Source organism: Rhopalosiphum padi, chromosome 3, assembly GCF_020882245.1.
Source record: "Rhopalosiphum padi isolate XX-2018 chromosome 3, ASM2088224v1, whole genome shotgun sequence".
Classification (NCBI taxonomy): domain Eukaryota; kingdom Metazoa; phylum Arthropoda; class Insecta; order Hemiptera; family Aphididae; genus Rhopalosiphum; species Rhopalosiphum padi.
In genome coordinates, this window is record NC_083599.1 from 22,657,611 (window position 1) to 22,670,622 (window position 13,012).

Here is a 13,012-nt window from a genome sequence, read left to right on the forward strand (position 1 = left end):
GGCCCTCCGCCATCGTATAAACACAATATCGTATTATATCTCATACATCTGTGGGACAGTATTGCACCATAAAATATCCGAGACTCGAAGACCGCTCTCTTCTGACAATTTGTGACTTTAGTGAGTGTGGACCGCTAGGTAAGCAATTTAATATTGATAATTGATGATGATAATAATAATAATACATGAATATTGAATATATTTTCGAAAAAATTATTTTTTCCTCTAACCGCGATTTTGAGATACTTGAAAATAATTAATAACGATTATTACCAAACTGCGCGTCGCTTTAATTGGGAATGTTTTAAGTCGATACATGAACCGAGTTCATTTCTGGTTATCGTACAATGCGCGTTTCGCGAAAATGCGCGGTAGTGCAAACAACGAGCTCCCCACTTTGGATGATAATATGGTTATCAATTTTTTAACATCATAAAAGAAATTTGTTGGTGTTCGTGTCAATAATAATATAAATCTGATAGCTATTCACTGGAATATTGTTAATTTCTCATTGTTGTCAATGATTTCGTCACTATGTGTCGTTTAGTATAAAGTATGACATTAATCAACAAAAACCTACTTAACCACTTAGGCAGTTATTATTTTGGCTTCAAACTCTAGTATATAGTGACAAATATTTAAATAACGTTGACGTACTTGTTTAATATTTTTAGTTTTAAAGATATTGTTTTGTTTGATCTTTTTCTATAATTTAAATAACAAATTTGCTGTTGTGTTTTGTACTAAAAAAAAATAAATCGGAATTTCCTTCTAGTCAATTAGTGGTTAGTAGGTATATATTTTCAAATCGTGAGTATTTTTGAAATTATTTGATTAAATTAATATTTTTGGGTTGCTATAATTTAATAATGTGTTGCACTACAAACAATTATTATTTATTTTATCTTCTAAAAGTAACTTCTATTGTAGTAATTAAGGTGTAGTATATTTAGTTAGGTATTTAACTTTTAAAAACAATATTCTTTAAATGTAAATCAGTATTTAAATTACTTTTGAATGGTATTACTACCAATCTTCAAATTATAACCAAGGCTAATGAGTCGTTCAGTTGTATTATAACTTATTTCCAAAATGTCTTAGCTATTCCTTGCTAGAAAATTTTCAACAATTATCATAGTAATAATAATAATAAAAGTATTATCTAGTATTTATAAGATAGAATAACTTAAATACTAAATTTGTTATAGGTATGTTATGTTTTTGGTTGATTACTTTGTATACATTTTTTACTGTGAAATTTTATTTTATTCATAAATAAATCTAATCAAGATAATCAGATAATGTATTTAACTATTTGAATGGACCCACGTATAAACCTGGACTGTACATATCAGGAACGTACATATCTGGACCGGATAAATGTGGATCATACAAATCTAGACTGTAGGGTTCTGGACATATAAACCTGGACCATAGAATACAGTCCAGATATGTACGTTCCTGATATCTACAGTACGGGTTTATACGGTCCAGATTTATAAATTCTAGGTTTATACGCCTATTTGAATTTGATAACAACAATTTTATTTTTATATATTCTTCAGTATGTAACAACATCAGTTTGCACGCTATTATAAGTGCTCGTATAATATTATTATTAGGGCTGTGGACTATTAGTTCTTAAAAATCTTAAGATATGTTTGCATTTATGCATTTAAAAATCAAATAATATGCCCTAAAATTATGCTCTAAAATAATGTAATACATAAAATACGGTATTTAAGTTATACTATTTGTATGAAGAATAATTTAAAAAATAATATTTTAATATTAAAAACTTGAAAAATTAATTTCTTCTTTTTCTTAAATGTCTTTTCTTTCGTCTTAAAATAATAAAAATGTATTTTGTAAATTTATCATATGTACTAATAAGTAAATAAGTATTTTATTATCTTTACTATGGTCATAGGCATATTTAGGAAGGTTTGGGTGGGTTTCAGCCTCCCAAGAATTTTTGGGTAAATGTATGTGCATATAAACATATTAATAGATACTTGTTTGTTATCACCCCGCCATAAATAAAATAAATGATATTTATTATAATAATAAAAGGTTAAAAATAAATGTATTATACTTATAAATTAAAAAATATATATATATACTATGTATAAGTAAGTATAGGTATAATATTTATTTTAATATAATTAGAATGGAGGAGGCAAGAACTCAGATATATCTTTTAAAATAGTTTCAAATGTATTTTGTTTTCTCCACATAAATTCTGTCAAATTCTGTCCAGGAAATTTTTTTTTGTTCTACGATGCTTTTTATTTTGCCATTTAGCAGAACCAATGTTTTGGGTGTATACCCCTGTGTCTGGATCAAAAATTATAACTAGGGTTAACAGTATTGTATTGGAATCCCGCTTGCTGCAAATTATTGTAAGCTATCCAACAATTTGACAATATTAGCTATTAAGCTTGGTCTTATATATTTTTGATTATAGGTCATCCATCACGAGCTAATTACGATAATAATTGTAGGAACAATAACGGCACACTATATGGTGGGGTGATAATAAACAAGAGTGGCTGGGCGATAAATGTTATGCAGCGTACTGGTGGGGCAATAACTAACAAGTACCTATTAATATTAAATTTATTTTTGTCCACAATGTTAAAAAATATACTTCATATAAATGAATAACAATTCAAGAATCAGTTGTAAACACCAATTGAAACAATAAATAATAATCTAATTAAATAAAAATGTCTATAAAACATTTTTAGGAATCCAGTCCCCTTTATTTAAAGGACTAGTTACACCTATGGCTATGGCACTGAACTACAAGATATTTACTTTTATTTTTTCAAATTGAAACGAATATGTGTTTTCTGCTAATAATGTAATGCACTAATTGTTATATGTTATATTATTATATCTAATATCATAATATTCAAAATGTGTAGCTATATGCTCAAATATGAAATTATATACAATAAAAATAAAATATTTAAAATATAATTTTAATTACAACCACCTCCTTGTATTATGAAACATATTTATACACTACACACATTGTTATGGGACCTTCCTAGAAAAATATGAACAACTATATTATTATTTTAAACACAAAAATACCATTTACAAAAAATGTACTATTTAAATATTTAGCATATTTAATCATAATTTTATGTACAGAAATTAATTTCAAAGATAAAAAAAGTAGTTATCCTAAACGGAATGAAAGGTAATGCGTCAAAATATTGTAAAATCTAATGAAAAACAATAACATTACTTAAATAATGAAAAAAATTGATTAATAGGTAAATTAAACAATTAAAAAACACTTCTTTTTTATGTTGTTTTGTGCATGTTTGTTCCAAATAATATGATATAAATTTGAAAATTTCACAAAATATGTATTTCAGTATCCCTTAGGTTCTCTCAAAAACTTATTTCAATACTAAGTCTTTTAGCCAAAATATGTAATTTTTATCTTAAATCGTAATCACACTATTGATATAAAAATATTTCTCTGTTTGTACTCTCTAGACTCAAAAATTACTGGACCATTTTCAATAAAAATTATATCTATATATTTCTTGAGACTTTTGGAGTGTTTATTGTTTTTTTTCTACCCCTAAAAGGTGGTTAACAAATAAATTTAGTTTTGACTCACGAAAATCAAATATTCTTTTGTTTATTTAAACGGTAGCCATTGGTTATATTAATAGAGATTAATATAAATAGATTTAATATGAAGCTGAATAACAATCTTAATAATATTGGTTTTACATTAGATTTTAAGTATTTGTTGAATTTTTTTCTGTGTTTACATAAATAATATATTTAGAATTATAAAGTGGAAAATCATTCAAATAATCATTGTAATATTGTTTATGTTATACATTTTAACTGAATCAAATCAGTATATGGTAGAAAGATTAATTTTACTAGGATCTTCATAAAAATAGAATTCTGTATAAAATATTTAAAATACTATAAAAGTATTCCTATTGCTTTTAGAATATTTTTGTTTTAGTTATTAAAAAAATAATATTTCTGTTTGGCAAAATTTGAAATTACAGCCAATATTAAAATTTATTGTATTTGTTTATAAGTATAACTATAATAATTTATAATTAACAACATAATAATAAATATTAAAGTAAATTGAAATAATTTAAAATTTAAAAAAGTACTTACAAAAGACTTAATTAAATATAATTTTGCTTTTGCCTCAATTTTTATCTGAATTGTATATCAAATAATAAATAATTTTATCTGGAATGCTTGATGAATTATAACTAGAACCTAAATTTAATAAATTTGCACATTTGTTAGGATATTATGAAGTTAACTCCTAATATATATCTTTTTTTATTATCATATTTAATTAAACCATATTTAACTACAGGTTTATTGATTATAAAGTTTTGATTTATAGCATGTTTATGTAGTTACAACAATATATATATTAATTACATTTTACTTTCAGTTCAGGCAATTTTTAAAATGAGACACGTATACCCACATTCCATTTCAAATAATTCAGCGTAAGTAATTAATAAATAAAAATATTTTATAACTCAGATAATTGTTGATTATTTTGAATACATTTATATTTTAAAATTCTAAGAAATAAAAATAAATAATTACATGAAATGTACCAAGTGACTTTTGTTAAAAATATTCATATTAAGATATAAAATACATAGATAAATTAGTACAACAGAAAAAAATACCAATAAATGTAATTAAATAATTATAATATAATATTTTTTTTTATTTAAAACTAGGTATTTTTCAATTATAATCTTTATGATTATTAAAAATTAGATATTAGCTGTTCAAAAATATTGTTTGGAACAAAAGTAATTAGTAATTCAGTATTTACTTATTAAATTTGTTAGTTCTGTCTGTTATACTCTGTATGTATATATTTATTATTACTGGGATAAAATCATAATTACAACTTTATTTTATTTTTTCGGATTTGTAATTGCTCCATCATTGTACTATAATTGCTTAAAACTAAATAACTATTTAGCAAAAAATAATTAATTTTGCTATTACTTTATTCTCAGTAAGCTTGATGTTTGATTTCAGAAACAGAAGTCAAAATATGAGTTCACAGCCAATTGAAACAGAGTCAGATGTTACTGAAACTAATGATAGTGATACTGCTGATTCATATCAAGTTGTTTCAAGTACTACAGACGATCTATTGTTTAAAAGTAAAGGTAATTTTATTGGTTCATAATATTTTATTTCTTAAAAATTATGTAACCAGTCTAAATTTAAATATAAAATTTAAAAAACTACCATCAATATATTGATGTTGGTTAGTTAGTGTAAAATGATTGGATTCTTTTTAAACCTAATTAAATTAAATTTTTCAAAATAAGTGATGATATGAGTTTGATTGCTTAATTTATAATAAATGCATGCCTCAAGTAAAATAGGTAAAAGATTTAGGCTTTAAATTAGTGCCATCTTTATCTTTTATAAATTATGTTGAGTTCATCAGTTGTAACTTACATACTTAAGGATTTATTTATTGTAATATTTCTCTTTAGTATGATCAATCTTAGAATATGGGTCTGTGATATAATCTCCTTATACTCAAAAACTTGTTCAAAAAATGTTTTTTTTGTTTTGCTGGTTATGTTTTTATAATTACTCTCCCTCCTTATAACTCGTTGGTTTTTAAAATAATATTAGTAAATATTTATTTATTTTTTTAATAATAATAGTAGTTTGAACTAATTTTAAAAAACAAAAAACAATTAGCTTATTATTAAATTATGAAATAACTATTAAATAAACTTATTTAATTTACTATGATTAGTATAGGTTCATGATATAAATAGCATAAAAATAATTTAAATATTATGAAAATGTCAATGAATAGGTGTACTAATTAATAATTACATACTACACAGTAATGAAAAGTTATGAGAAATTTGTATTAAATGTTCAAGCCATATCTATTATCTTATTAAAATAAAATATGTTTAACTAAGATATAATTTGTAATTGATCCTTATTTTGATGAAATAATTATTATAACAGCTTTATAAGTTGTAAGGAACCTTGTATTCAATTTTCAAGTTTTATGATCTACTGAAAATGTTGACAATGATTGAAATAAAACTAAAAATAATCAAACTTTCTCATGTTTATAAATAACCCAAAAAAAGTCAAAATATTTTGAAAATTATACTTTGTGTTAGAAATGATAACATAAACATTTGGTGAAAATTTCAAGTAACTATAGATTTTAAATTAACAGTTATTAATTTTGAATTAATTATCATTATCATTATTGATCACCGTGATGTGGTTTTGAATAAATTGAGTTTTTAGTTGTCATCTTTAGTCTCAAAATCCTAAAAGAAGTATCAATTTTTGTTTTCATAGGTACCATGTTATTGTTACATTAGTGAATTTTTTAATTAAACATGGAGTAAACAGTCACTGATACAGACTCCTATTACTTCAACTGTTTGCAGTATGTAGAGCAACATGATAGATGGTCTAACTTGCAAGAAATATCAGGTGTTAAAGAAAGCAATAAAATAGGATAGAATGTTTGAGATGGGTGTAGAATTCTTAATATTAGCAACAATCATTAATTAAAAAGTATGTTTTGTACTTTGGAAACAGCATTACATATTTTTAAATTAGTGGGATTGAGACCTTTTCTTATAACTATTATACAGTTATCTTGGTTATTTGATTTATTTATCAGTCACTGCTGTTTTAGGTGCCGCAGATAATGAGAAATGTGGCAACAGGTATACTGTAGCGAATTTATACTATTATTTAATCTTTTAAGATATTATATATCTTTAATCGTGATGTTATTTTATTTATTATTTCTGGTGTTTATATACTACCTAACCCACTTAAGTTTGACACCATATACTTGTATACATTTGTAATTATACATAATGATTTTGTGTGATTTAAAATTAAATCTTTAACATTTAATATTAAAACAACTAACGTTTTTTTATAAAAACAATGAATTGCTAAATGAATAAATACTAAAAATGTATATTAATTAAGTATCAATTAATCATATTATTCATTCCAAGTGAGGTCTTAGTTTCCTTATCTTCTAAGCCACTAATTTAAAGTGAAATTAGAATAGAAAGACTAATATTATATTTTATATTTAGAAATTTATAGCATATCATTATTAGAAGTACATTTGTACGATATATGTTAGTTGATATCTATTGTAGGTAATGTATAAAAGTATATTATATAATACCATTCTGATATTCTAATATTGCATTACAATGGGTTTGACTGTTTTATAACACAACCGTGTTTTCTACATTGTATGATTTCCAATTTAATCGAATTGTTTATATTAAATTGTGATATATGCGATTGGATATAAAGTTTTGTTCATTTCTTTACTACAAAATAATATCTATGATTTAGAATAAATCATTTTTTAATTTGTAAAGTACTGTATGCTCTTTATTTTTTTCACCAAGGATTAAAACCAACAATTTATTTCAGAGGTAATCAGATTTTTTTTATTGTTAATTGACATTAAAAGCATATTTCAGGTAAATGTGATAAAAAACAATGGACATGTATGTTTTTAGTTTAGTTTTTAAAATGTATATATTTTGACAATAAGAAAATAATATAAATCTTAACTGTTCAAATATTTATTGTACATATTTTAATCTGATACACTTAATTTATTTTTAGAAGCATTAAATTCTTCCGAAGTATCTATTTCATCTACTGACGATAGCAATGTTAATATATCAAATGATGCGAAGACAGTTGAGCGTAAATCCAGATCCAGATCTCGGTCATCTTCTAATGATTCCTCACATTCTCAGTCAGATTCTTCTTCACATTCAGCTTCTGCATCCGGTACTAGGAATAAATTTAATTCAAAGTCTAAATCTCGACCAAGAAAAATGTTGCAAAGTCGGTCAAGATCTAGATCAAAGTCTCATTCAAGATCTAAATCTAGATCATCTTCTGTATCATCAGTGGGTTCTCATTCATCTTTTAAAAAAAGTAAAATAAAACGTAAAATTGTATCCGATTCTGAAGATGATGATCTTCCAATTAAAAATGAAGTTGATTCTGATGATGGCCAAGGTGAAGGTAATAATTGTATACATATATATATATATATTATAGAAATTTATTTTATAAAATGTTTATAGAACCAGAGGATAACATAGTTCAGAAAAAAAAATTTAAAAAGGTTAAAATTATGTCAGATTCTGAATCTGAAGAAGATGATGATATCAAAAATACACATGTTACGAGTCCAATTGTTAGTATTACAATTTAAATTAAATGTATATAATCATTAATTTATATTTTAATTGTGTAGGTTCGTAAAGAGCACGCTATATCTGATGATGAAAATACAGAGACGGAGAAGGCATTGGATGTAGCTGAAGTGTTGCCAGAACTATCAGATGATTCTGATAAAGAAGATGATCCAAGTGCAGTAATTGGCACAAGTACTAGCAAAAGCAGTGCTAATAATGAAAACGAAGATGACCCTGATGATCCCGATGAACGTGATAATCATAATAGGTAATAAATCAGTTTGAAGTTTAAAATGCTTCCTTATTTTGAAAATTATTTATTTCCTATGTTAGTTGAATTATTGCTAAGTTAGTTTGAGAACAATTACTTAACTAGGGTTGCATAAAAAAATTGATTTTTTTTTATAGTTTAATTAAATTAAGTTAAGCAATTATGGTTCACTTAATCATGTCTAAGGGGGACTATAATCTCACTATTACTTCATCAAATTTTTTCATGCAATCCCGCTAGTTTTTTTATAAGTTAATTTAAAGTTTAAATGGCGTTAAATTAAAATCAAAAGTCTAATTTATTTGGTTTTTAAACTGGTTAGTTTCATAAATAATCTATTGAATTTATATTTCTAAGTATCCTTGTAATTTAAAGTATAAATTTTTATGCAGTGATAATAATCCAGCATCAGATTTTGAACTTATGATGATGCGAAAAAAAGAAGAACAAACAATGAAACGTCGCAGGAAAGACATAGATATTATAAATGACAATGATGATATTATTGCTGGATTAATTGGTGATATGAAACATGCTGCTGAAGTAATTATATAAATAATAAAAAAAATCTCGTTGTAGAAAAATGATTTAAAATTGTTTTAATTTACATTTTTAAACTATTTATTATTTTTTTGTGTTATAATTTTTCTATGAATTATTTAGTGTGATCGACAATTAAACAAAGAAGGAAAACCAGCAATTAACAAAATAACTATGCTGCCGAAATGTTTATCACAATTAAAGAAACACAATTTGATGTTAGCTTTTATTGAGCACAATGTATTAAATGTTTTCACTGATTGGTTAGCACCTATGCCAGATAGAAGTTTGCCTTCATTGCAAGTCCGCGAGTCATTGATAAAACTTTTAGCTGATGTAAATCATAAGTGACAAAGTATTTGAATATATATTATTTATTTATTTATTTATTTATTTTTATTATAGTATCCTCCAATTGAACAATCTACTCTCAAGTATTCTGGAATTGGCAAGGCTGTCATGTATTTGTACAGACACCCCAAAGAAACCAAAGAAAATCGAGAACGTGCTGGTCGTCTTATAAATGAATGGGCTCGTCCAATTTTCAATTTGTCAACAGACTTTAAAGGTTAATTGAAAATTAGATATTATGTTCAATTCTTAAAGTGTACTTTTAAAATTAATTTGAATTGTTCAATTAAAAGCAATGTCTAAAGAAGAAAGAGAAGAACGAGACTTGGAACAAATGCCTAGGCGGAAGCGTTCAAGTATAGATGATAATAAACATGATGATGACGATGATGATGATGATGATGGGTAATTCAATCATTTTTCAAACTTACGTTTAACAGAATAATTTTTCTCCTTTTCATATTACATAATATTCAATATCTTGACTATAATTAAATGGTTCTTAACCTTTTGTACAACACAGACCCCCAATGAAAGATTTTTAGAAATCGCAGATCCCCTACCAATTTTTTTGTCGAATACCTTTTTTTCCAAAACATCTGATGTTATCATAACCAAAATTATAATAATTATTTTATATTACAAATTATAGAAGTAGACATAACAAAACATATACATTTATAATTATTTTTATTAAACTTAATTTTTCATAAAACTGTAATATAAATTATTTTGTTTTTAATATTCTTAAAGCTGTCGTGGACCCCCAACATGAGTATCTTGGACCACAGGTTAAGAACCGCTGCTATAGTAGTATAGTGAATTGCATAGAAAGTGGGTTGCTACTCACGTTGAAATTTATTCCACACATGACCACAGGGTAAAAAGTAAACAGTGGTTCTCATAATTATTACTAAAAAGAGTGCGATAGTGATTTACAAGCTATATTTATGATGTTTAACAAAAGTGGAGTAAATTAGTCATAAGTTGATTAGCCACTAATTATCCTGAATAAAGTTTATGTTTTTATCACTTTCTAAAATTATCTCTATAAACTTCACAAGACCAATGTGGTAGGTCTAAAATTAATCATATTGTGCTAATCATTCAATTTAAAAAATTGTTTTAAAAGATTATATTATTATATCAATTTTAAAAACTACATTTATAATTTATATGCACTAATATTTTCACTAATATCACTTAATTTAGTCCAAGAACATTAAAACCAGGTGACAAAGGTTGGATAGCCAGAGCCCGTGTACCTACTCCATCTAATAAGGATTATGTGGTTAGACCAAAGTCAATGACAGATGCTGATATTTCAAGGGTAATTAATATTACATTAATTTAAGTTAATATATTTAAATATATATGTACAATCTATGACTAATCCATGAATGAAATTTGAAATGTGTAGGCTGTAAAGCGACCAATGAACCGTTTTGAAAAGCACTTAAAGAATTATATGGATAGCAAGAGAAATAATCAATCTAAGCGTGCAGTTCCGATATCAATAGAAGGAAGAAAAATGGGGTTATAAATATTTTTATTTTGTAACGTGTTTATTTTTAGATTATTGTAAAAACTGTTTGATTATCAGTATATTTTAATTTTTCATTGATTTAGTACTTAATTCAAAAAGTTCATTAGTTATAAAACCAATATTACTTTTAAGTACTTAACTTAGTCAACATTTGTATTAGTTTATTTTTAATTATCTTTTAAAAATTAATTACATTTAATACTTTAATAAGTTTCTATGATAATATTTGTTTATGATTATATATAATAGCATTGCATTAGATTAATCATCCATTAAGAATACAATCAAGATATACATTTTGTTCATTTGTAGTTGGACAAAATTAAGTATTAAACAAAAAAGTACTTTTAAATTGAATGTATGTTATTTTTTCTTAAAATGTTATTTGCATAAGTTAAAATTCTAGTTTTATACTATACTAGCTATCCTCGTGTTTTTCGATGCCCGTATAAAAAAGTAATATTCCGTTTGGGCGACTATTATTTGTACCGTTTGGAAGAGTGAAATTATTTTTACCTACATGCGAGGTAAAAACCTGGTGACAGATAAGGATGATATTATTGCTTATCATTATTAATTACTATTATCGAAAATTTAATTAATTAATTGTTGAATGTATATTATGAGCATTTTCGTACAAAGCCAATGGATTACTTTAAATTTTCTAATTATATTATATGTAATTTTATTTATAACTTTTTGACTGTAGATTACTATCTACTTACCTATATAATAATATTATTAATATCTATACCAATATTTTTTTTTTAATAGGACTTTTTATTAATTATTTTTATTTTATATGATTCATTGATTTTGTTTAATTAATTGTTGAGTGTAAACAATAATAAACATACATTTAAACATAATAAAGAGGTAATATAATTGAGCTATTCGGTGTCTTACGCCTAAGAATAATTCATATCTACACGCCGATAAATACATAGGTACGAAAAAATGTCCGGTTGCAAGCACGAAATCATAAAGTAAGACCCTCGGGCCGCTGCGCCGTCTGTATCGTATTCCCGTTATCGGCCGACTGATATTGTTATTATTATATTATGAATATAATATATAGATATACAAATTACACATACAAATTTATTTTTACCGATATCAACACTTTAAAATCAAAATTTTGAAAAATCCTTTATTTGTGTTCGGTGAAATTATAATATTAATCTATTCTCAAAATTTCAATTCGATAACTTAAATAGGTTCGGCTCTACGTTGATTATTATAAAGTACACTTTTCTTTATAAATAAAGATGTACTATAATATATAATAACGCCAATAACGGCGTACTGTGGTCTATACTACTATAGTCTTCTTGCATACTCTGAAGAAAGGTTTTGCTAAACATATTGTAGTGATAAATGTTATATTTGTTGTGTATCCGTTTGTCGTACGTTAAAATACGGTTTATTAGTACATTTATTTATATCAATTTTCAGAGTCGTAGCTGGGCTTGGCGAGACTGGCCTAAGCTAAGGGCACATAAAAAAGAGCGTAAAAGCCAAAATAAATTATGCCTATGTTATAATAATATTAATAATGTAAATTGTATTAAAATATTTTCAAAGTAGTAATACTACTACTATTATTTATTTGTTTATTCATAAAATACGGGGACATTTTTGGCTATTCAATAATGCATAGTGTAGGTATATATGTATAATATACAAATATTACAAAGTGCTTATGACATAAAATATATACTTAATACGTTATAATATTAAGCAAAATGAAAATAAATTTGAAAATCGATTTGCATGATTAATGATTATTATTAAATAAATATGTATATGTTAAAGTTAAAAATAGGATTCAAAATTCAACTCATCTCCGCCAATATATTCATATTTATAGATATGTAGATACTTATTCAGTATCTTATTTAGATACTTTATTTAGTATCCTAGCAACCAAAAATCTTTAATGATCATTTGTCAAATACGCACTTAAACATGTCCAGTGGCGGCTATCCTTAAAAATAGGTATAGGTGTAGCGAAAC

The 13,012-nt window shown here is 24.9% G+C and overlaps 1 protein-coding gene across 9 annotated transcripts; it reads left to right on the plus strand.

The window, feature by feature from the left end:
* The first annotated feature begins 18 nt into the window (after nucleotides 1-18).
* LOC132923732 (protein IWS1 homolog A-like) lies at nucleotides 19-11,692 on the plus strand. Of its 9 annotated transcripts, none has more exons than XM_060987683.1 (12): nucleotides 34-138; nucleotides 4,463-4,520; nucleotides 5,074-5,207; nucleotides 7,702-8,112; nucleotides 8,175-8,287; nucleotides 8,348-8,556; nucleotides 8,952-9,102; nucleotides 9,223-9,435; nucleotides 9,505-9,667; nucleotides 9,744-9,855; nucleotides 10,663-10,780; nucleotides 10,871-11,692. In XM_060987683.1, exons 2-12 carry the CDS (start codon nucleotides 4,480-4,482, stop codon nucleotides 10,991-10,993), a joined length of 1,788 nt encoding a protein of 595 aa, XP_060843666.1. In that variant the 5' UTR covers nucleotides 34-138; nucleotides 4,463-4,479; the 3' UTR covers nucleotides 10,994-11,692. The 9 variants fall into 9 exon arrangements, with proteins under 9 accessions (XP_060843672.1, XP_060843666.1, XP_060843668.1 ...); XM_060987685.1 differs by having other exon boundaries at nucleotides 5,080-5,207; XM_060987687.1 differs by lacking the exon at nucleotides 34-138 and adding an exon at nucleotides 447-810 and having other exon boundaries at nucleotides 9,744-9,842; nucleotides 10,662-10,780.
* Nucleotides 11,693-13,012: the final 1,320 nt, after the last annotated feature.